The sequence below is a fragment of the Mus pahari genome, chromosome 1, assembly GCF_900095145.1.
Source record: "Mus pahari chromosome 1, PAHARI_EIJ_v1.1, whole genome shotgun sequence".
NCBI lineage: Eukaryota > Metazoa > Chordata > Mammalia > Rodentia > Muridae > Mus > Mus pahari.
The window spans coordinates 70,392,921-70,416,508 of NC_034590.1; the positions used below are offsets into that span (position 1 = coordinate 70,392,921).

Sequence of the window (23,588 nt, forward strand, 5' to 3'; positions counted from 1 at the left end):
GCACACACACACACACACACACACACACACACACACACACACATACACACACACACTATGGTGCTAAAAAAGAAATTCCCAGCATCCCCTTGATAAGATAAGGGACCAGTTTGGCTCTAACAAGCCTTCCATGATGTTCTTCCCCATCCTGACTTGCCAAAGCTGATGCCTCCAGGACTTCTGCCTTTGAACATCCATAGGGAGCTGCCCAGGATCTGTAGTGGGAAGGGTTCCCCAGGGCTCTAATCCTGCTGATTCTGTCTTGACCCCTGCACGAGGATGTCAAGTCCTCCTTTTCATTTGCATGGGGCCCATAGGTTCTGAAGCTAGTCAGCATGCTGGTTCACACTTAGCTGGGTGAGGAAAGGAAGTCACCCTTCCCATCTGGGTCTCCCTGTCCTCACCTGCACAAGGGTCAAATCACTGCCTTCCCTGCTGAGCAACTTAGTACAGCCTTCAGTACTGAGTTAGCACAGTACAGCCTTCAGTACTGAGTTAGCACAGTACAGCCTTCAGTACTGAGTTAGCACAGTACAGCCTTNGAGTTAGCACAGTACAGCCTTCAGTACTGAGTTAGCACAGTACAGCCTTCAGTACTGAGTTAGCACAGTACAGCCTTCAGTACTGAGTTAGCACAAGCCAGCTCGAGGTGACTGGGAACTCTTGCCCCCCCCCCCCAGACATTGTCTTTGGGTTAGTGAGGGCCAAGCTCCACAGTGGGGAGACAGCGAGGGAGGGACAGTGCGGGGGTGCTCTGAGGGGAAGGACAGGCATAGCTAGGGCCTGAACGCAGGATCTGAGGAGTCACCAGTGGCTCCCTGAGGACTCTGAATGAGCAACAGTACAAGATGGGGCGGCAGGAGTTGGATGCTGGGAGCTGGGAGCTGGGAGCTGTGTGCTGGATGCTGAGAGCTAGGTGATGGGAGCTGAGAGCTGGGTGCTGAGAGCTGGGAGTTGGGTGCTGGGAGCTGAGTGCTGGGAGCTGGGTGCTGAGTGCTGGGAGCTGGGTGCTGAGAGCTGGGTGCTGGGTGCTGGAGCTGGAAGCTGTGTGCTGGAAGCTGGGTGCTGAGAGCTGAGTGCTGTGTGCTGGGAGCTGTGTGCTGGGTGTTGAGAGCTGGGATCTGGGTGCTGTACACACTGCTGAAGCAGCAGGCTCACTGCTTTTTTTCTTTTTAACAGTAATTTTCAGTCATTGATGACAAATCTTGAGGCTGAAGTGAGACAAAGGACTGGGAGAAGGGAAGATGAGCTTTGGAGTCTGAGGTGTGGTCAGAGACTCACCACCCTGGTCTGGGTCCTTTCCTTCCCAAATGCCCTAGGCCACATTGCTTCAGAAGGGAAGCGGATCCCACCTAGACTTCCAGGAGAAGCTCGGAGGATGGCTAGGCCAGCTTGTGCTCTGAGTGAGAATTCCCAGCGGCCAGTGTGGCCTGTGATGCACAGGCCCTTTTCTCTGAGCCTTGGTGTTGCCTCGTCTGAAACACACTGAGTAGCCTCTTTAGCAGTGCAAAGACTTCTTTTCTGTGGTTCTAGAGGTCAAAGTCCCTAAGATGGGTCATCAGGATTTTGCCCCTGCTGGAGACCCCAGGGGAGAATGCTATCCCTTGTCTTCACTAGCTTCTAGACGCTGCCTGCATTCCATGGCTCCTGGTCCTATCCTCCATGTTCATTGCCAGCTGCCGAGTATCTTCCAGTGACTCTAAACTTGTCATTTCTCTCTGACCTAGTGATTGCTGTAGCATTACCCACATAATTCGGGAGGTTTTCCCCATGCAAGATTTTTTTTTTTTTTTTGGTTTTTCGAGACAGGGTTTCTCTGTATAGCTCTGGCTGTCCTGGAACTCACTTTGTAGATCAAGCTGGCCTCGAACTCAGAAATTCGCCTGCCTCTGCTTCCTGAGTGCTGGGATTAGAGGCGTGCGCCACCACGCCCGGCCCCCATGCAAGATTTTTAACTTGTCAGACCACACGTGCAGAGTCTCTCCATCACACCGAAGGATTAAGATATGATACTTTGTTCAGCCTGCTAGACATATCTTGCAAGGTAGCTGTACCTCTGACATGCCAATTAATTCCAGATACTTCCCCTTTCTCTCCAAGTTTCTGTCTCTCCATCTGTAAAGTGAGACCCCACCACTCCCATGGTCTTGAGCCCAGGCCTCCGTGCTCCTGGCTGCCTGGGACTCAGGAAACACAGACTTGATCCTTGGCCCCAAGGATGCCCCCTCTCCCTCCTCCCCGGAGCAGCCTCCTCTCAGTTCCTGGCCAGAAGCACTTCCCATCATTCCTGAACCACTGATGGGAAAGGCTGAGCTAACTGCACTCTGGGGAGGGTGAGGGGCAGAGGAAGGAGGTGGGAGAGGCTGGAGGCTCTGCGCAGTTGATGGGCGAGCAGATTTACAGGGAGGAGGTAGAGGTTATCAGAACCCAGAGGCCTGGAGTGAGGATTCATCCTTGCCTCTTTCACAGACGTGCAGCTTGGCTCGGATGGCCGCCCTCCTAGGGTGGGTCCCTTCTGATAGGCCCCAGGGCCTGGCTGAGTGTACTTAGGTGCATGGGGTGTGGCGAAGGGGAGAGGAGGACCAGAGGCCAGCAGGACTGAAAGTGGGGAGCATAAAGAACACACAACCCCCTGCCTCCCGTAACAGACTGAATCTCAGCTGGGTTCCAGCTCACCTCCCTCTGCCTAGAAACCATTCTTGGCTCGCTCTGGCTGGCCTTCTTATCTGCTGTCACTGAGCCTCATTTCTCTCATTCATCTACGTTTATGCATGAGTGTGCATGTGCGTGTTAACACCATTATGGGTCGAGAGAGAGCGGAACAAGAGGGACTTTGAATGGGTTGTGGATATGTCTTCTGTCATATCAGGGGTGTCAACTGCACAGGCATCTGCCTTAATGTCCTCTCTTCCAACACTGCCTTGCCACGACTCCCAGTTTAGGTGCAGCTTGTCCTCTGTAACTTTAGGCAACCCCGTCCATCCCCATGTCACTCTGGAATTACCGCCTTCCTCTTGGCACCCCTTCACTGGTGCCTTTGCGGGGTTAATGGCTGGACTGATTTTCCCCATCACATACAGATAGTGTCTAGCTGACCTCTCTGCTTCTCAGTGCTGACATAATTGAAGCAGAGCAGAGAAAGTTTGGTAAAGGTACTGGGGAGTTGGGACCCTGGGGTCTGGCAATATCTGTGACATTGAAACCACATAGCAGCACCCTATCCTTTAGCCGTAAGCCGTCCTCCATGGGCTGATCCAGTGCATCCAAGTACAAGCCAGGGGATGACTGGACACACAGGAGTTCCCAGTCAGTACCGGGGACAGTGGTTTTCCTGGATGCTATTCTTTTGTTGTAGTTTGTTTGCCTGCTTATTTTTCAAGACAGAGTTTCTCTGTGTAGCCCTGGCTGTCCTGAAACTCACTCTGTAGACCAGGCCGGCCTCTGCCTCCCGAGTGCTGGTGTTAAAGGCGGGAGCCACAACCACCCACAGCCTGGCTGCTGTTCTCATGTAAGAGTCTTTGCACCATTTCTCCCACTTGACTGGCAGCCCTGAGGGCCCTGTCACCCAAAGCTTTGTTCTTCTCCTGTGCACAGCGCCACCATGCATTATTGCCCACGGCATGAAGACATCAGTTCACTTATTCCCGTGACCCAGATGAGGACAGGTGAGGTGAGGTGCCACGTGAGACAGTGCCAGGGCAGAGATTTCAGCCTTTGCTCTCGTTTCCTCTACGTTCATCGACACCTCCAGCCCTCTGCAGCTCTCTGAGGGCTTGAAGTCAAATGGTGTGTCCTGAGGCCGGGGTGGTAGAGCTCGTTCTGCGGGGTGCTGCTTCGGACAGACTAGTGGTTGGAAGGGGTCAGTGTGTCCCCTCCTGGCTGGCTTCTCACCACCTCTCTGGGGACCAAAGAAGGAAAACTGAGGAGTAGATTGAAGGTTTACAGAGGATGTGGGGGTGCTTGTTACCAAGTCTGGAGAGAAGCTTTAGAGTTTGATTTTGAATGCTCCTCCCTGCTCACTGCCTCATGGGACTCATGAAGCCATTTTGGTGTCCAGCTCCGTGGTACCCACCTCACTCCAGGCCTCTGTGTTCTTAGAAGTAATGGAAAGCACGTCTTAAAAGGCCTTGGTAATTCAGCCATGTTCTCCTTAGGATCTTTGGTTCTGGGGCCTGTGATAGTCTCCCCAGAACATATCATTTCTATTATCTCATCAACTGCCCGTGCTCCTTAGAGGTCATGTGACTCCACTGAGAGCTGCTCCTCCCCCCCCCCCAACCCCTTATCCAGCTGAAGCCAAGAGGGACTTGGACCTGTCCAAGACCACCTGGCAAGTCTGTTTGCTATGGAACCGTTGGTTTTATGGTCACCTATAGAGCCCAAGCTTGAGCCTCGTGTCACATTCTGGGCAGCTGAATAGCAGGACTTTGATGCCATAGCCCTGTTAGATATCCTGCCCGTGTCCTTTGCTCCTTCATAATGGTGTTACCTGTGCTCATCATGAGACAAGAGGATCATGAGTTCAAGTCTAGCCTGGGCTACCTAAGGAAACTGTGGTCCATAAATAAATAAGATGAGAGTGTAGATTCAAGATGCTTCCATGGATGGAGGTAACCAGGCAATGGGATCATGCCTACAGGGAAGTGTGGGCATGTGCCACACTTGGAGGCCCTCAAGCACCCAGGAGTCAATGCTCCCTACAGAGGGACGAGCTGTCCCCTCCAGGTCTTCTGGCCTCCTTCTGAGAGTACAGTGAACAGTATAGCCAGCAAGGGGAGGAACAGAGGTTGGAGTCTGGCAGACTGGACCTGCCTTCAACCACCCGAAGGTGGTGGCTTTCTCTTCCCTTCTCTGACTCCAGCTTCTCCTTCTGTAAAAAAATGAGAATAATGTATTTTCCTCAGAGTTTTCCAAAAGGTGAAACCTGAAATCCGTTTGCAGTACTCAACACCTGACTCATTAATTACTAGAAACTCTTAAAATAATTATCACAAGGGTTTTGTTCTCTAAATTCTAATAAAAATCACTCAAAGTTTCCGAAGAGCTGGGCATGGTAGCTCAAGCCTGTAACCCTAGCACTCAGAAGGCAGAGACAGGAGGAGGGTCTTGAGTTCAAGTCCAGCCTGGGCTCTATAAGTAGACCATGTTAATAAGTAAATAAATAGATATGTAGATAATAAATGATAAGGCAGGGATGTGGCTCAGTTTTTAGACTGCTGGCTGAGCATGCACGAAGCTCTGAGTTTGTCCCCAGCATCACATAAACTGGATGTGGTGAACCACACCTGTAAGCACTTGACAGACAGAGGCTGGCAGATGAGAAGCTCAGGGTTATCCTGGGCTACACAGTTAAAAAGGCAAACCACTTTAAGAGAAGGTTACTTGTGGCTTAAGATGCCTCGGAAGCATCGTGCTGTGCATTTCTGTGCTGTTCTTTTAGAGACCCCGTCACACCCTGAGCTGTACCATCCTGTGTCCATGAGGAAGTGTGTAGACGGAGCAGAAATGTGATGAGTTGCGTATTCAGTCCTCGTACTGTTCAGAAGCACCGAATCAGGTTTTAGTTTTGGGTCAGCGGTACTGGGGATCCATGTGCCAGACGGGTGCTCTGCCGCTGAGCTGCGGCTCCACCACCTTCCAGCTTTCACATTTAGTGTGTGTGTGTGTGTGTGTGTGTACATGTGTGTATGTGTGGGGGGGAGAGAAGGAGGGATTGAGTTACATATGGGGGAGGCAGGTTTTTCTTTCACCCATGTGGGTCCCAGCCTTGGTAACAAGCACCCCTGCTCCTCTGAGCCATCTCCCCGGCCCTCCTTTTGGCTTTTGAATTTGTTCAAACTGCTTACGTTGCTCATTTACCTACCCCGTTACTGGGGGTGAACTGTTCAACCCATGTTAGTTTCCAGTTGGAGACAGTAAGAATATCAAGCGGTGTTTGTAGGAAGGGCATAATCACAGTGCAGGCTTCTCAGTGCGAGTTAGATGAGCTGATGTGGTATTTAGAGTAGTGCCGACTCGTAGTAAATGGTGAGGCATCTGTTTTGAAATAATTTCTGAGCAAGAGAAGGCTCAGATCATCACCGGAGTCCGGTCACCTTGCTGAACGTGCATTCAGCTGGCATTCAGGCCTGCTGCCTCTGGGCTGCTTGGCCCATGAGCTTGAGGTCTGATTTCAGACCTTGCCCTTCAGCTCCCCGAGTCTCCCCGTAGCCTGGGGTCCCGAGTCTCCCCGTAGCCTGGGGTCCCGAGTCTCCCCGTAGCCCGGGGCCCTTGGCCTTTGCTTCTACCTCTTGCTCTTGGGGTACACGAGGCTGAGTTCAGGAGAGGTGTTGCAATCACTCTGTGCACTGATGTTGGTCCGTAGCAACCCCCGGAACTGGTGGAGGCAGGGAAGAGAACATGAAGGCTGCTTGGATCAGAGGCAGGGGCATCACTCACGGAGGGCCAGTGTTGCCTTCAAAGAGGAGCCTAGGATGGCGCCCCCTTTTTTCAGGGACCCCTCCCACCACTGCCACCATCCCCTCAGAAGCTGATAATCCTGATTAACAGTTGATAGCCTCTGCCCAGACATTTGACTGACTGTCCTAAGTATAACATGGCAGTTTCAGTTCAGTTGAGGAGTGGGTTAGAAGTTGGCATATGGACTGGGCAAGATTCCTTCCACCTCTTCCCTAGAAGGGAGTCTACCTCTGTGTCTTAGTCTGAACAGGTCTGTTCTGGAACTGCTGTGGGAACTGTATGTGGAGACCATGTCCCCTCAGAGCTGCTGGTCTGATGGAGGAGGAGGAGGAGGCACACCCTGTCTGTCTGGAAAGGAATTCTGGTGTGATGGGAGCATTCAGCCCCTGTCCCTTGGAACTCACTATCACCCACAAGTGCAGTAGTCCTCTTGTCCGAGGATGGAAGCATGACCTTTGTCCTTTAGGAGCATCCAGTCTGATAGAGGAGTCATGGCCACTCCCCTCAGGGAGATGCTGGTTTGAGCTGACCTTCTCCCTCAGGAAGGACTCCCGTATGATAGAGCAGGCACATTTTGTCCTCATATCCAAGAAACCCCACGTATTAGATGAGCTCTGACTTTGGCATTTCCACTTTGCCTGACTCCAAGAGAGTCCAGCTCCCACGGAGAGCAGGTAAAGACTGAATTGGGCAGATGGCTACGGAATCAAGACAGGGGACTGTAGAGGGATTCCTGCAGCAAGTGAGAGTGAGATGGAAGGCTCCCTGGTGGAGGTGCCTTTATGGTGCTGCCTGTGACTTTGCTCTCAAAACATTAAAATGCAGAGGCTCCCTGCGCTGAGGAAGGGTCATTCAAGAAATGCATCTCCGCATCTGTGTTGCCTGTGCTACTGAGGTGGGGGAAGGCTCGGAGAGACCCTCACCCCTGGCTGGCTGTGAGCAGGTCAAGTGTTGCCAGCCTGGAGACATCCGCTTCTATAGCCCAAGAAGCCCAGAGGAGGAGAGGAAACAGGACGCATATCAGGAACGCCTTTTCCTCTTCTTTGTAACTGACCCTCATTTGGGGCTGGGGAGAACAGATGCAGGGCTGGCCTGGCTGCCGCCGCCTTCGGCCCCCAACTCTGGGTCGCGTGGAGGGACCCAGCCCCTGTTCTGCTCTTTCCTGGGCTTGGACTGTGGCACCGCTGAGGCTTGTGGCTGCAAAATGGGGTAAGACTTCTCTTCTGCCTGGCCAGGAAGCAGCTGTTTTCCTCTGTGGCTTTGCATCAGCTATTCCTTGATCCCCAGAGGTGCACAGAGCGTGTCCTCCGTGCCACTTCTGGGCTGCGCTGGGCAGGGCAGAGCGCACAGGGGAAGAGCATCATGGGAAGAGTTGTTTGGGACTTAGCAGAGAGCACTAGTAGAAGTGACCCGAGGATGGCGGGCATGTGTGGGAGGGTCTGGTTGGAGAGAAAGACTTGGGATTAGCTGTGTCTGTGGCAGCTGAGGTGCCCCAGCTGATAGAGTTCTGCAGGCTGCTCATAGCTGTGGGTTCTAGGAAGGGCAGAGGTCAATTCAGCTGCAGAGCACCTCAGAGCTGGGCCTGAGGCCAGTGCCTTCAGGGACACTGAGAGGGGACAGCCAAGGCTGAGGCTCCTGAAGGAGGGCAAGGGCCACTGTGGGAGTGTATGTGTGCTTTCCTGCTGTGTGGATGGAATGATGCTCACCGGGAAGGGTGGCAGGGGTGAGTGAGTAATGCACGTGTTTATGCACAGAATGCTTAGAATTTGTTTCTGTCTCTGCTGGTGTGTGTGTGTGTGTGTGTGTGTGTGTGTGTGTGTGTGTGTTGTGTTATGTTTAAGTGTCTGGGGCTCCTGTGGTGTGAGGCATGTGTGTGGTAGCAATCTGTAATGTGTGCCTGGTATGGTTAATGTGTTATGTGGTGTGCTAGTGTGGATCCATTGGAGTGTCTGCTCTTTGCATGGTTTCTGCATGCACACACACACACATTGCCCAACACCCAGTGTTGCCCTGAGGATCACTGACCTGTTGGAAGAAAAAGGTTATAGGGGGAGATTTCAATTTGTGTGTGTGTGTGTGTTTTGTGTATAGCGTCTGTAGTTGTTTCGGTGCATCTGTAGTGTGTGTGTATATGTATGTATGTATGTATGTATATATGTATATATGTAGGTATATGTGTATACACACACATATATAGTGTTTGCAGGCAGGTGTTTAGGTACATAGTGGAGTGTGTGTGTGTGTGTGTGTGTGAGTGTGTGTGTTGGAGTTTGTGCATATAACTATGTTCTAGCTGCTGGTTTTTGGTACCTTCCTACACTGGCGTAGAGGGGGATCTCCTTCACTTAGGGTAACACCCAACACTGTACCTGGGTTTGTTCTCTGAAGGGGGCCTATTGTTTCAGTGGTCTGCAGCACAGAGTCTCTACTAGTCTTCTGTCCCAATTGGATGGTTACTTTCTCATCCAAGGGTTTTGGTGCAACCAGGGTAAGATGCCAGCCATACATAGGAAGTATACTGCCTGCAATGCCCACTCATTTTATGGACTCTATAATAAGTGTCAAGGTTCCATGTTATTCCCAGTTGTGGGGTGAATGGTCCTCTGGACTCTAGATACAGGGAAAGGAGCCTCAATGTGGAAAACACTGGAGTCAGGTGAGGTCTACCTGCCTGAATTTCCAGACTCTTTCTTTTGTCACCTTTCCGTTCTGCCTTTACCTAACCTTCGGGAAAGCTGGGCAGGCTCAGGGCTGTCTGTGGGCTCCACTGTGTTCACATGCCAGCCAGCTTAGTAACATTTGCTTTAGTCTTTGGTTTTTCATTCTCCAGTAACATAGATTCCCAGAAGATGGGCTAGACTCTGTCCCTTGGACAAAGAAGAGCCGGAGGTTTGTCTGCCTGGATGATTTGAGGGAAATCTTACAGGATCCCAGGAATCCGTGGCCCCAGCCCTCAGGCCTACTGGACATCACTCTGTGCCCAGGGACTGTGTCAGGCCCAAGGGCATTCTTGTAAAGTTTTAAGAAGGCCCAGGACAGAGGCCAGGGTAGCAGAAGTGTCCCATCCGGACCGACTGAGACACAGTGGCAAGTCTAAGCCGGTCTTCTGGCTCCAGTGCAAGTAGCCGCTTCCCCCAGGCATTGGTTTCTCTGCCAGGGCAGTACTGTGACCTCTCAGCCCCCACCCCGCAACAGTGGGGAGGTCTGTGAGTCGAGGTGACATTTCCTGTCTCCCCTCCTGGGCTGACCTGAGAAGCAGGTGGGCTGAGCACGTGAGGCATTCCATTCTGCTACTTCCTCCCAGCAGACAGGCAGACAAGCCCAGCACAAACAACTCCGCCCAGGGAGAATATGGTAAGGTCCTCAGAGTCTCCGCTGCCTGCCGCTGCCACCTGCTCCTCACGCCTCCCTGCTCCCTGATGGCTGTTCTCACACCCAGGAAAGTGGGTCAGAATGTAGGGCGACTGCAGCTGAGAAGCAGTGCCCCCTTGCATGGTCCCTACCCCACCCATCTGAGCCTCAGGGGCAGGGGGCAGGGGGCAGGGGGCAGGGGGAAGGGGGTGGGCTGGGGGGAGAAGGGGGAAAGAGGTAGGGGTGGGGTGAGGTGAGGGCGGGGACAGGGGAAAAGCTGTGAGTTCAAGGGTGTGTCTGTGTCCAGAATTCAGCTCTCATCCACCGTCCACCCACTCTCTCACTGCCCGTGGCTTGAGACTCTCCACTGTGTTCCAAGTGTCTCAAGACCCCTCACCCACTGTGTTAAGACTCCATTGTATATAGAGATGGACTGTCCTCTAGCTCAGCCAGCCCTTCTGGGGTCTTCCCAGGCAGGACAGACACTCTCCCAGTACAGCTACTCTCCCAGTAGCTACACCCAGCTACTCTGAATCTTTCAAAAACCTAGGGACTTCACCCACCTTCATCTTTGTGCCTGGAGACTGACCCCTGGCTTCTCCCTCACCACACACACACTGTCGTTTTCCTCCTGAAGCCTTACCCCTGAGATAGCAATGTAACCTTTCAGTACTGGGAGCAGTTAAAATCATGGGGTCGGGACTTTTTTTTTTTTTTTTTTTGTTTTTTTTTTTTTTTGAGACAGGGTTTCTCTGTGTAGCCCTGGCTGTCCTGGAACTCACTTTGTAGACCAGGCTGGCCTCGAACTCAGAAATCTGCCTGCTTCTGCCTCCCAAGTGCTGGGATTAAAGGCGTGCGCCACCATGCCCGGCTCATTATCTAGTTTTTTAAAAATAGTATTTTGTGTCCATGAATATTTTGCCTGCATGTTTGTCTGTGAACCGTGTGAATGGCTGATACCCAAGGAGACTGGAAGAGGCATCACACCCTCTGAAACTGGAGTTACAGATCACTGTGAGCTACCATATGGGTGCTAGGAATTGATCCTGGGTCCCCTAGAAGAGTGGCCAGTCATCTTAACCGCTGAGCCATCACTCTGTCCCCTAGGTCTGCCATTTCCTATTGTGTGGCTTGTGGGACATTGTTGTGTTTCTGCTTTAGAGTCCTCTTGTAGGAATACAGTGCTACTCCTTACAGGACTGTTGGTGGAACATGGGAGTCGCTGTTTGTTATGTACCATGTGAGTTCTGTTGTATATTAAGTTCTGATACCAGCAGAAGAATGACTGTCTGAAGGGCTTCTCACATTCACTGGGTCGGTAGAATTTTTTTTTCCCAATACTCACAAAGGAACATATTGTTCCTATTGCTTTTCTGACTCCTACAGAGGACCCGTGTTAACTACTAGTCTTTGAGGAGGGGTTTGGGATATGGAGTAAGATCTGTTCTGTGTCAGTGACTTCCTACAGATGGATCTGTACATTTCTAAGACTGTCTTGTGGAGGCTTTGAACATGGTTCTGGGGTCTCTGAGTCTGGAGTCTCTCTTAAAGTTGGAATAACATTTCCTGTGTGGCTTACTCAGCATAGCCTGGGCATGCAGGAAAGCAGAGTGGATGGTAGCCATTGTTCTTAGTAGGTCTCTCATTGGCACGGACCAGGTGCTGTGTGTGTGAATGGCTTGACATCTGGCATGGGCAGGACTGGGTGAGCGAGTAATAGATGAGAGATTCTTGGTTAGAGCTGGTCAGAGGCATGTTTGGGATATCAGCTGTGATCGAGACTCACCCTGGTGACTGTGACCTGCCCCATGAAGTGTTTTCTAAGTCCAATGCCTATTGGCCCCAGCAGCCAGGCAGAGTTCAACTAGAACCTACTCCTCAGTGCTGAGTGGCAGTACCACCTGCTTCCCTGTGCTTGCCTTATCCATCCTGTTATGTCCATCCAAAAGCCTTCATTTTTATTGATTTGCTGAGCATGGCTTTGCCCTAGGCAGCACACTGTGCCCGAGGGCCCCCTCGGTCATAGTAATCATAGGAGTCCCACTCTTATTTCTATTACGTTGCAGTGAGCTGGGACATGATGGAGAGCTTGCAAGTCAGGGAAGGCTTTCTGGAGACAGCAATTGCAATGGCAACATTGTAGCTCGTCAGTGAAGTGTGGAGCAGGATTGCCCCCTACAGAGACTGTGACCTGGGCTGGGGAGACTTCATTGATGTGCTTACTTTACAAGTGTGGAGGCCTGAGTTTATTCACAGGGCACATGGTGTGGATCCATCATCTCCATTCTCTGGCGATTTGGTGGGGCAGAAGGGGGAGAAGGAGGTTCCTGGGGCTCACTAGTTAGCCAGCCTAGCCTGCTTGATGAGTTACAGATACTGTAACAGGGAGGGACCTTGTTCCCACCCAAATAAAGGTGGAGTGGTGCCTGAGGATGGACCCAGCCTTCTCCTCTGGTCTCTATGCACACACTCACACAGTGTAGGAGAACCTCCCCATGTAAACACACACACATCCTGGGGCTCCTCACAAAGGACCCTGACTAGCCTTGACTTCTCTTACCATTTCTTTCCAGATGGTTCTTTCTATTAGGCCCGAGGCCGAACTCATTTATGCTCAGCATACACAGGAAAATAAGAGGGAGAAAGAAATGCGGTTTCCTTCTTAATGTATTCATGGGTTGTATCACTGCTGCTACTGTCTAAGTCCAGAATGTTGTTATTACTTCCTGAAGAAACTCTGAGCCATGGGCACCACTCTCCCTTCTTCTCTAATCCTTAACTCAGGGCACCCAGCACCCAGCACCCACAAGTCTACTTTCTACCTCTATAAATTGGCTTAATCTGGACATTTCAGGTTGGTGGAATCACACAGTATGGGACCTCTTCATCAACTGAGCATAATGCTTTCAGGCTTCATTATGTTGTAGCACAGATCAGTATTTCTTCCCATTTTATGGCAGAATAATATCCCATGGGATCTGTCTGCTGCATTGTTCCCAACAACACAACTGTTTCTTTTCCTCCAGGCTCTCGTCACTGAAGTTATGCTGTCCTTCTTTATTAAAACCATATTTGTGGATATGAGATTAGCATTGGTTGATTGATTGACTTTAACTGATTGATTGACTGGAGTGTGTGGGTATATGTGTGCACACACATGTAGCCCTGAAGGCTGGAATTGAGTATTAGATTCCTTGTGGTTGAAGTTATAGATGATTGCGAGCTGCCAAACTAGGTGTTAGGGCCAAAGTCAGGTCCTATGCAAGACCAGCAAGTGTTCTTTGTTGTTTTATTTTGGTTTTTCGAGACAGGGTTTCTCTGTGTAGCCCTGGCTGTCCTGGAACTCTCTTTGTAGACCAGGCTGGCCTCGAACTCAGAAATCCATCTGCCTCTGCCTCCCAAGTGCTGGGATTAAAGGCTTGTGCCACCATGCCTGGCTCAGCAAGTGTTCTTAACCACTGAGCCACCTCTTCATCTCTGTTGCCTTGCCTTGCCTTGCCTTGCCTTGCCTTGCCTTGCCTTGCCTTGCCTTTCTTTCTCCTTTCCTTTCCTTTCCTTTTCTTTCCTTTCCTTTCCTTTCCTTTCCTTTCCTTTCCTTTCCTTTCCTTTCCTTTCCTTTCCTTTCCTTTCCTTTCCTTTCCTTTCCAGGGCTAAGCAGGGTTTCTCTGCTTAGCCTTGGCTGTCATGGAACTCACTCTATAGACCAGGCTGGCCTCGAACCCAGAAATCTGCTTACCTCTGCCTCCCAAGTTCTGGAACTAAAGGCGTGTGCCACCATGCCCAGCTTATTTTCTTGATAGTAACTCTTTTAGTGAAGATATTTATTTTATTTTTTCCTTCCTTTAGTTGTTTGTACGTTTGGCGCCAGATTTAGGAAATTATTGCCTGCTGGGTGCCAGTGGTGCATGCCTTTAATCCCAGCACTCAGGAGGCAGTGGCAGGTGAATCTCTGAGTTTGAGGCCAGCCTGGTCTACAGAGTGATGTCCAGGACAGCCAGGGCTACACAGAGAAACCCTGTCTCAGTTAACAAAAAGAAAAACAGCAAAACAACAATAATAAAAATCATTGCCTAACTCAAGGTCATGAGGATTTACACACTTAATAGTTCTTTAATAGTTTCGTGGCAGTAGCTTTTATACTTGGGTCTTGAGTTCATTTGGGGTCTCTTGTGTATGGTATGATTTAGGGGTCTAACTTCATTCTTTTGCATATAGATATCTAGTCCCTCTGTCATTTGTTGAAAAGAATATTGAACAAGAATACCTACAATGCAAGAACTTGAGAGATTGGGGTATGAGGGCCTGGAGTTTGAGACCAGCTTGAGATACATAGAAAGGAAGGAAGGAAAGAAGGAAAAAGGGAGAGAGGGAGAAAGGGAGGGAGGGTAGAAGGAAAGAAGGAAGATTGTTATTTTTCTTCACTTCCCTGTCTTAACTCTTGTCAAAAAAAAAGGCGTGAATATAATGCCATAATTTGAATATAAATCAATATAAATCGCCACAAATATATGGGGTTGTTTCTGTACTGTTAATGATCTTCTACTGAGTTATATGTCTGCATGTCAGTACCATACAACCGTAATCACTCTATCTTTAAAAAAGTTTATTGTTTTTAATTATGTGTTTGTCTGAGTATGTGTGTGCAGGTGCTTGAAGAGGTCAGACGTGTCAGATAGTCCTGGAGCTGGACTTACAGGCAGCTGGGAGCCACATGGTGTAGGTGCTGGGATTTGAACTCAGGACCCCTGGAAGAGCAGTATGTGCTCTTAACCACTGAGCCATCTCTCCAGCCCTCTTTTGTTTTTGTTTTTGTTTTTGTTTTTTTCCGAGACAGTGTTTCTCTGTATGGCCCTGGCTGTCCTGGAACTCACTTTGTAGACCAAGCTGGCCTTGAACTCAGAAATCAGCCTGCCTCTGCCTCCCAAGTGCTGGGATTAAAGGCGTGCCCCATCATCACCCAGCCACTCCAGCCCTCTTAATCGCTGTATCTTTTTAGTAAGTTTTGGAATTGGGCAATGCAAGCTTTCCAATTCTGTCCTATTCTCTTAAAGGTTGTTTTGGCCATTCTGTTCCCTCAGATTCCCCATGTGAGTCCCAGGACCTGCTCAACGCAGGCATTGCCCATGTTAGGTTCCAGCAGGTCTGCTGCAGGAACACATGCCTCAGGATTCTGAATTTTAAAATTGTCTATCTGACAAGACCGGAGGCTCCCTGTCTCTGCTATCATGTGGCAGAAAATCTAGATCACTTCTGAGTTTAGCTACAGAAGCAAGACAGTGTGGTAGGTGAAGCAATGCTTCCCCAGGATGTCTGGGCCCTAACCCTTGGAGCCTGTGAATCGTGGTTATAGGTGGGCTTTAAACTTCTAATCTGCTGACCTTAAAGTAGAGAGATCATTCTGGGTTATGCAGATGGGCCTAGTGTCACCTCACTGGTCTTTATAAGGAGAGTGAGAGCGGCTCTGAGTGAGGCACTATAGTGAGAAGTCTGCCTCTCCTGCTGGCTTTGAAGGTGGAGTCAGGAGGCTGTGAGACAGGGAAGGAACCTTCTGAAAGCCAGAGAGGGGAGGAAGCAGATTTGACCCTAGAACCTGCGGGAGGAGCCAAGGGCTCCCGAGGCCTTGCTTTTAGCCTAAGGGGGCCCACCTTAGACTTCTGAAGCATGGAACTATAAATACATTTGTGATGTTTGAAGCCATTGACTTTGTGGAACTCTGTAATAGCAGCCACAGAGAACGAGTATGAAGGGCTTGGGGACTCGTGTGCAGCTTCTTCCGTGCATGTGACATGTGTCATGTGGCATTTGTACTCCCATCTCATCCATCAGAACAAACCCTGGGTGCTTAACTCTACAGGACTGGAGCTTGGTACTCCCACAGGGAATCGACACTGGTGCCCATAAGACTTCTCTATTATGTCTTTGTTGCCTGCAGCAATTTTTTTCTATGATCTGGCCCATTCCAGTTTTTTTAAAGCCAAAAATACATACATACATACATACATACATACATACGTATGTACATACATACATACATACATACATACATAAATACAACTAGGTGTAGTGACACATGCCTTTAATCACATTGCTGGAAGACAGAGGCAGGCTGACCTCTGTGAGTTCAAGGCCAGCCTGGTCTACATAGTGAGTTTCAAGACATCTAGAGCTACATAGTGAGACCCTGTCTTGAAAAAACAAAAAACAAACAAACCAAAAATTCCCAAAGTAGTCAGGACTAGGGGCATATGCCTTTAATCCCAGCAGAGGCAGGAGAACCATTGTGAGTTTGAAGGTTTGCCTGGTCTCCGTTGTGAGTTTCAATCCAGACAGGGCTATAAAGTAAGACCTTGCCTCAACAAAACAAAACAAAACAACCCCCCCCAAACCCCCAAACCAAAACCAAGCCAAACCAAATCAAACCAAGACCTCTGTGTAGTATGCATGTGTGTGTGTGTGTGTGTGTGTGTGTGTGTGTGTGTGTGTGTGTGTTTGAATGTGGAGGCTGGAGGTCAACTGTGGGTGACTTTCTTTCCATCCCTCACCTTATTTTTTGAAACAAGGTCCTCACTCAACGTGGGGCTTTCTCTGAACCTAGAGCTCTCTACGCAGGCCAGCTGTGTGGCCAGAGAATCCCTCAGGATTCCTCTTCAGTGCTGGGGTTACCATCAGTAACCTTCAGTGCTGTCATATCCATCTTTGATGTGGTACTGAGGATCCAAACTGGAGCCATCATGCTTGTGAGGCAGGAAATTCATCCACCGAGCCATCTCTCCGTCCCATAATATCTTAAACAGACTTCCTAAATAACTAGTGAGTTGCAACCTCTGACTTGGGCAGTAACTATCTCCCAAGCTTTTTTTGCTTCTGCTTCATGGACCACAGGTTACATCCCGGACATAGGTGATTGGACCAGGGGGTGGGATACCTAATCAAAGTTGACCAATCAGATTCCTCTCCTGGGAATTTGGAATTAGGCCATTCAGTCAGTTAGCAGCGGGAAGCTGAGAGAGAGGCAGGGTAGAAACCGGGTTGGAGTGTGAGTCACATGCAAGCCCAAAGGATGGAGGAGCAGAAAAATCCCTGAGTAAGCGGAGCGAGCTAGTCCACAGAGACAATGGAGCAGCCGCACAGACAGCCTCACAGCCAGGAGGACCTGCAGCCCCAGAAGGAGCGGTGGAGACAGGGAGCTACGGCTTGAGGCTCCAATGGCGTCCCCATTTCCCGCTCCGGCCCCAGCTCATCCTGCCTGCACATCCTTCCCGTGAGATTTTGGCCTCCTTATTATGACCCCCCTCCCCTTCTTTGTCTTGAACTATCCTAAACCTTAACCCAAAGGGGCGCTGCTGGTCTTCCACATTTGGGGGAATCTAGCTGTGACTGAGACTCAGGCTGTGGGGCACGGGCAAGACTGGGGGATGAACCAGATGCAGCTGTTCATACCTGCAAGGCTGGCTGGGATTGTGGGCTTAGGTTAAATTGATGCCTGCCACAGGAAGAGGTCTGTGCTGGAGTTGCAAAGGTGGGGTCTTGGAAACTGAAGTACGCCAGAGTCTCATTTCCGACTGTTAGGGGCAAAAAGTGGGTGGAGTTTTAGTGGTGGTGCTTGGCTATTGGGATGGTCCGGCTGAGTGTCGTGGACTAGGGTGACCTCTTTGAGCCTCAGTGTCTGCATCTTTGAAATGGGCTTGTCCCGGAGCAGCACTGCCCTGGGAAATGTGCTTACAGGAATGAGTGGGGAATAACAAAACACTCAGAGAGCGGGGCAGCTGCTGTTGTTTGAGGAAGCCACAAGAGTCCTGGCTTCCTGAAGGAGGTGGTCCCGGGTGCTGACTAAGGTGGTAGCAGGACATTCCCCACTGATGGCTGTACTTCCTGAACTCCGCCCCTCACCCCAGCCACCTTTCCTTTTTTCCTCTTCCCCTCCCCTCTTGTCTGTTCTTCCTGCCTTTGCCGGTTTTAGGAAACAGGGGGTTGGATTAAGGCACCAGCCTGGGGAGGGAGGCCCGGTCAAAAGCCTGTCTGGATTCTGACCTAGCCCCTTGTTTGCCATGCTCCTGGACAAGGTAATAATGCATCAGAAGGAGCCCCCAGTTAAGAGCTCCCTGCTGTGAAGTGGGAGTTAGAATGTATCTAGTCTACTAGATACATTAGCTGCTCATTAAAGCTTCCCCCCCCCTCCTTCCCTCTCTCCCTGCTTGGTGAATAGTGTTCCTCCCGGCCCTAGGTGTGCCTCATCCTCCAGCAGCCACTGGGGTGGCTTTCCCTCTCGCTCAGAGGCTGGGTTACCAAGGCCTGGAGACGAGCAGAGCTCGGACCCCACAGGAGAAGCTTGGAGCTCCTAGCTTGGAGGAGTTCTGCTTCAGATTAGGTGGTCTGCATTTCCCCCCTTACTTTAACAATGATCACACCCCAGCCAATTTGTGGCATCTTCGTACTCCCAATCCTGATAAATATTAATGAGGAGAAGAGGCTCCAGGGCCCCTAGGGGAGAGCTGGAGGGAATGATGGGCCAAGCTCTCCTTTGCAGGCAATGCTCAGACCCATCCATATTCCCTGGGCCCCAGGAGGGAGGGTGAGGCAGGCCCAAGGCTGTGGAGATCCCACAGAGTCACAGTGCCTGCAGATGAGCTTCTGGGAAGGATCGGGGCTGCTGCCCTGGTCTAGCCGGCTCTTTCCAGGTCTGTCCCATCTTTTCTGTTTCCTGGCTCTTTCCTCGTCTCTTGTTCATCTTTTATTTTTATACCTATCTCTCCCTCTCCTCTCTTCCCACCCACCCTTCTCCTTTCAATACATTTCCTCACCCCCTGGTCTCTATCTTTCCCCTGTAATGGCTGGACGGGCTGGGTGATGGTGAGGGAGTCTCAGGCTCCCAGATATAGCTCTGGAAGGGCAACACGGTTGCTGTGGAAGGCAAGTTGCACTCTTCAAGATGCAGGGATTTCACTGACATCTGACCTCACACCCAGTGCTCCACTGTGTGAGCACGGAGCGTCTTCCCCAGCTTTCTTGTGCAAAGTACTTATCTGTTCAACGAATATTTATTGAGTTCTTGCCATCTGTTATTGTTTAACACCCATCGGTCCTACAACAGTGAGGTGTGTGCTCTTGGGTGTGTTTGGGACTCACCTGTGGACGGGAGAGAGTCCATTCTGTGGCGTGGGCATGGTGGCAGAGCAGACAGAGGAAGCATGAAGTAGAGATTGTGGCAGGTGGGAGGGGCTGGGAAGAAAAGAAGGAATCAGGAGAAGGACTTGGGGACCTGGGGTAGCAGGGGTTGGAGGCGGTGGGAAGCACATGCAGGGTAGGAGAGAGTAGGATAAGAAAATTTCGAGCCAAAGGCCTTGTGCAGGAATCGCCTGGTGGAGGAAGGAGCAGCGAGGAACAGAGGGACTGAAGAGCAGTGAGACAGATGATTAGGGAAGAGTGGCAGGAGGTGACACAGGGAGAGGCGAGGCTGGATCACTGGGACCTTCCAGGCGCTCGGGGTTTTCCTGTGTGTGAGCCGGTGGACTTATGGGACTCCCCCAGTCTGCTCTGAAGGAGACCTGCGGGCAGCTGGCAAGACCCCTGGGTGCCCGTAGGACAGTCAAGGCAGGAGATTGTCTGGGCTGACTCCATTAACCCCAGCTTCACCTCTCTTTCTCTCCATAGAGTGTTCAAGAAGGCAAGCCCCAATGGAAAGGTGAGTCTGTGCTGTGTGCCAACTCCTCACGGTCCCCATGTTCCCCAGGCAGGCTAGCTGTCTGGGGCTGACTGACACAGCTCTGTCCTCAGGAGCCCTCCATCGTAATGGGAAGGGAGAGGGGGAGCCGGAAGCTTGCTGTGTGGGCTTCAGGGAGCCCCAGCTGGGGAGAGATGGATTGGACATCAGTGTGAGTGTGAGAAACAGGGGCAAGCTGGCCACAGGGACGACACCGAGACCCCTGGGAGATGTCATGGTGTCACCTCATTCCTTTTGCTTCCAGGGACTCTCAGGGCCTGGGCTTCTTTTTTCTTTCAGAGGCCCCATTTTACAGGCTGTACCCTGTTTTACTCTCTGTTCAGCAAGTAGGAAGTACTGAAGTCACCATGCCAGGGCTGGGCTGGGACTCCTGGGGGTCGGGAGTGTACTGAGATAAGGGAGGGACAGTGCTTACAGCTCAGAAGTCAGTCATTCCCACACCAAGTGCCAAGTGTGAGCACTTGGGATGCCCGGGGACTGTAAGTCCTTGCATGAGTGTGTGTGTCAGCCATGGCTTCCTCTGCAGGTGATACAGTTCTAGGCAAATCGAAGTAAAAATGGGGCGCTTTAGGGTGGAGCATAACATTCAAGGAAGTGCAGGGCATCCCAGGCTAGTGAGCATCCTGTGTCTGGGCTTAGCAGCTTACACACTCTGGGTTGCCATGGGGGCTTCCATGTCTCCATTTGGTGTCCACAGCAGACACCACTAATCATCTTTTAACCTTTCCTGCTGAGCGGAGATCCATCCTATCTCAGATGCCTTGGCAATCCAGGGCCCCAGGCATCTTGGCCCAGTCAATTAGATTTGGTACTTGGAATGAAATCCATTTGTCATCCTTACCCGCCCCTAGGCACAGAGGAATGGCTAAAAGGTTTTCAGGAAGGCACAGCTGTAAGATTTGCATTTCAGGGTGGCTAAGCTAAGGCCTGTGTGAATAGTCCCAGCTGGAGGCTGCCCAGTGTCAAAAGGGCTGAGTGGTCACTCTTGAGGAACAGCAGGGGTCAGGACTGAGGCAAGGCCAAGGACCAGGAAGCACCTAGGATGGTGCTCCCAGCTCAGTGTAAGCCAGTGGAGCTCGGTCTAGCTCTCGGCCCTCGCTCTCTGGCCAGTGACTGGGTAGGGAGCTGGGACTCTTCAGTGCCCCAGAGACGACATCCTGCCTTGTGCAGGAAGACTGAGCTGAAGAGCCCAGAGACAGAGTAAGCACGTGCATGGAGCGCTTGGCTTGTCTGCCTGTCCCCAAAGCCGCCCCAGGATACCCCACTTTCCTGTTGTGTTCTGCCTTGCCCCTGCAGCTTTACCCCCAACTCCTCAGTGGTGTTTGGCTTGAAGAACTCCCTAGGCCTCAATGTGTTTGTCTCTAAAATGGGAAGAATAAGAACTCTTTCCTAGGGCTTTGGGAGGCAGAGGTGTTTAAAGCTTTTCAAAGGTCTATTGTTTCTATTGTTGTTAATATTAGGTTTGGGGCAAGGGGCCATATCTTGCTGTGGTTCCAGTGAGTGTCAGCAATGTGTGTAGGTGCCAGCGCTGGCTTCAGGGTAGGGTCCACAACCACTAACGCTCTTGTGCCTCTCCCCCCTAGCTCACTGTCTACCTGGGAAAGCGGGACTTTGTGGACCACATTGACCTCGTGGACCCCGTGGGTGAGTGCTGGTCGGTGGGCTAGGGAGAGCCCCATCTTGAGCTCTGACACACAGAATGGGTAGGCGTGGCTTCCTGCTTCAGGCTTCTGGACAGCTCCTCCCTGTTCAGGACAGAGGCCTCTGACTGCTCCAAGACCAGGAGCAGAGCAGCAGCAGCCACATCTTACGTAAGGCTTGCTGTGCAGCAGTGATAACGCCTGCTTTCCTGACAGAATGAGGCACAGAGAGGCTTAGCAACTTGTTCCAGGTCACAGAGCTAGTGAGTCAAAATTCTAGCCTCTGGCTCTGCTGTCTCCTAGGGAAATCTTTCTTAGGATTTCTGAAATAGGGACTGTCCTTACCTAGATGGGACTCTGCCAGAGACGCTGTGTCACAGCTGAGATTGGCTCCCAAGGGCTTGGCTGAGTTCAGGGTTTCTATCTCTTGGAAATGTTGCCATCTTGGTTTGTATTATTCTCAGTTGGTAGCATCTGTCTGCCGGGACGTTGCAGGATGTTTGTCAGCATCTCTGGTCCCTTCCCATTAGATACGAGAACTACCCCTACCCCTACCGCCACCACAGTTGTGACAGTGTGCTAAATGACCCCCTGGGAGTAAATTGCCCATGCTCACAACAGCTGCTTCTGTAGAAAGACGTTGGTCTCATGGGCTCTTTTCTTGTTGTATGGGGAGGCTCAGAGTCATCCGGTTTACAAATGGATGCACTGAGCCCAGATTGCTATTTTTTTTTTTTTTTTTTAAAAAGATGACCATGAAAAAGAGGGGTGGATGTCACAATGATTCGAACTGAGGCCTGGTGAAGAAACTGCCCTCAGACATCGTCTTAGAGATCTGCTATGCCCTTGTGCACCGTCCTTGGGCTAAGAGGGACCCTTGTCGTGCCACAGCAGCAGGTTTCAGCTCATAGAGAGAAGAGCTTTGTGAATGTAAGCCGAAGCCCGGGGCCCTGAGCCTACAGGTGCTGACAGGGCTGCAAGCTGAAGGTGCTGGCTTTGATCTAGGCCCCTTCCTTTAGGACCTGGAATAGAGCCACCTACTTGACCTCTCCGGCTTTGCCTGGGGACAGCTTGTAGGTCTTCTGATGTCCCACTATTTGCGTCTTCGCCAGAACTGACTTTTCCCAGGCCCTGGGTTCAGGGTTCACCTGTGCTCGGCTTCAGGCAGAAGTTGCTGAGGGCTCTCTGTGGGCCCCGAGTACAGCAGAGACTGTGGACAGCCGAGAGAAGGAGAGAACCCGATCTCCAACACACACATTGGCACTGGAGGGCCCTTATCCATGCCAGGTTCCCTGTGGGACCTGAGGACCCAGTGAGTTCTTAGGGTACTGTCCAGGTTTGGTCATTTGCCTCAGTAAGAAGCCTTCTGTCTATGACACTGCCCTTTCTCTGAACTGGTCCTGTCTTCCCTTCACTCTGCCATCCCATCTGGGGCAGGGACCTGGTGCTAGCCCAGGGCCCAGCGCCCAGCTGATGGAATATTGGCACCAGCTCTGGGCATCCTCTCCTCCCGGCCTTCACAGTTCATTGCTCTCTGGCCACTGAGCTGAACTCTCCCTTCCAGCTTTTTTGTCAGGTCTCTCGGTCATCTAACCCTCCTTGTTCTGTGGGGCCAGGCTCCAAGTTATCCCCTTTGACCTCATTGAGGAAGCACTGCTAGAGGGGCATGTGTCTTCACTGGGACATTGTATTTACCCTCAGCTGAGCTTCAGGTGCCCGGTCAGTACAGGACATGGCATAGAGGTGATGCCCATCATGAATGGAAAAGCATGCTGGAGGGGCGGGCGACCCGAGGGTGAGCTGGGATAGCCCTATAACCCGGGCCAAGACAATCACTGTCTGTTTCTTTCTTTTGTTTTTCTCTTTTGTTTGTTTGTTTTTTAAAAAGATTTATTTATTTATTTAATGTGTATGAGTACACTGTAGCTGTCTTCAGACACACCAGAAGAGGGCATCCGATTGCATTACAGACGGCCGTGAGCCACCATGTGGTTGCTGGGATTTGAACTCAGGACCTCCAGAAGAGCAGTCAGTGCTCTTAAACTCTGAGCCGTCTCTCCGGTCCTCACTGTCTGTTTCTTAAGATACTCTGAGTAGTCAGTTGTGTGTGTGTGTGGGGGTTATGTGTTAGAGTGTGTGTGTGTGCGTTCATGTGCGCAAGTGTGCGTGCGCACGGGTGGGTGACAGCGACGGTCCTTGGGACAGTGCTCCTGCCTCCTGGGGTGCTCAGCTGAGATGGACTCTTTGTGTCCTGCCAGATGCTCTGTTCCCAAGGACAGCCCCTGTGAGAGGCATTGTCTCCACTGTGGGTGAGTCATTTTTATTGCTGTGACAAGATGTTCACTTATTTGGGCGATGGCTTTAGAGGTCTCAGCCCACAGTCGCTCAGTGTTGTGGCACTGCAGTGGGGCAGGACG

At 51.1% G+C, this 23,588-nt stretch overlaps 1 protein-coding gene across 4 annotated transcripts in view; it reads left to right on the forward strand.

The window, feature by feature from the left end:
- Arrb1 (arrestin beta 1) overlaps positions 1–23,588 on the forward strand; it is a 73,537-nt gene that overhangs the window by 29,664 nt on the left and 20,285 nt on the right. For 2 of the 4 annotated variants that reach the window (XM_021189878.2, XM_021189869.2), the window contains exons 2-3: positions 19,462–19,492; positions 21,115–21,175. In XM_021189878.2, coding sequence (XP_021045537.1) covers positions 19,462–19,492; positions 21,115–21,175 — 92 coding nt within the window. Of the gene's footprint in view, positions 1–16,797; positions 17,072–19,461; positions 19,493–21,114; positions 21,176–23,588 lie in introns of those variants that run through there. The other 2 variants (XM_029543389.1, XM_029543364.1) reach the window with 2 other exon arrangements.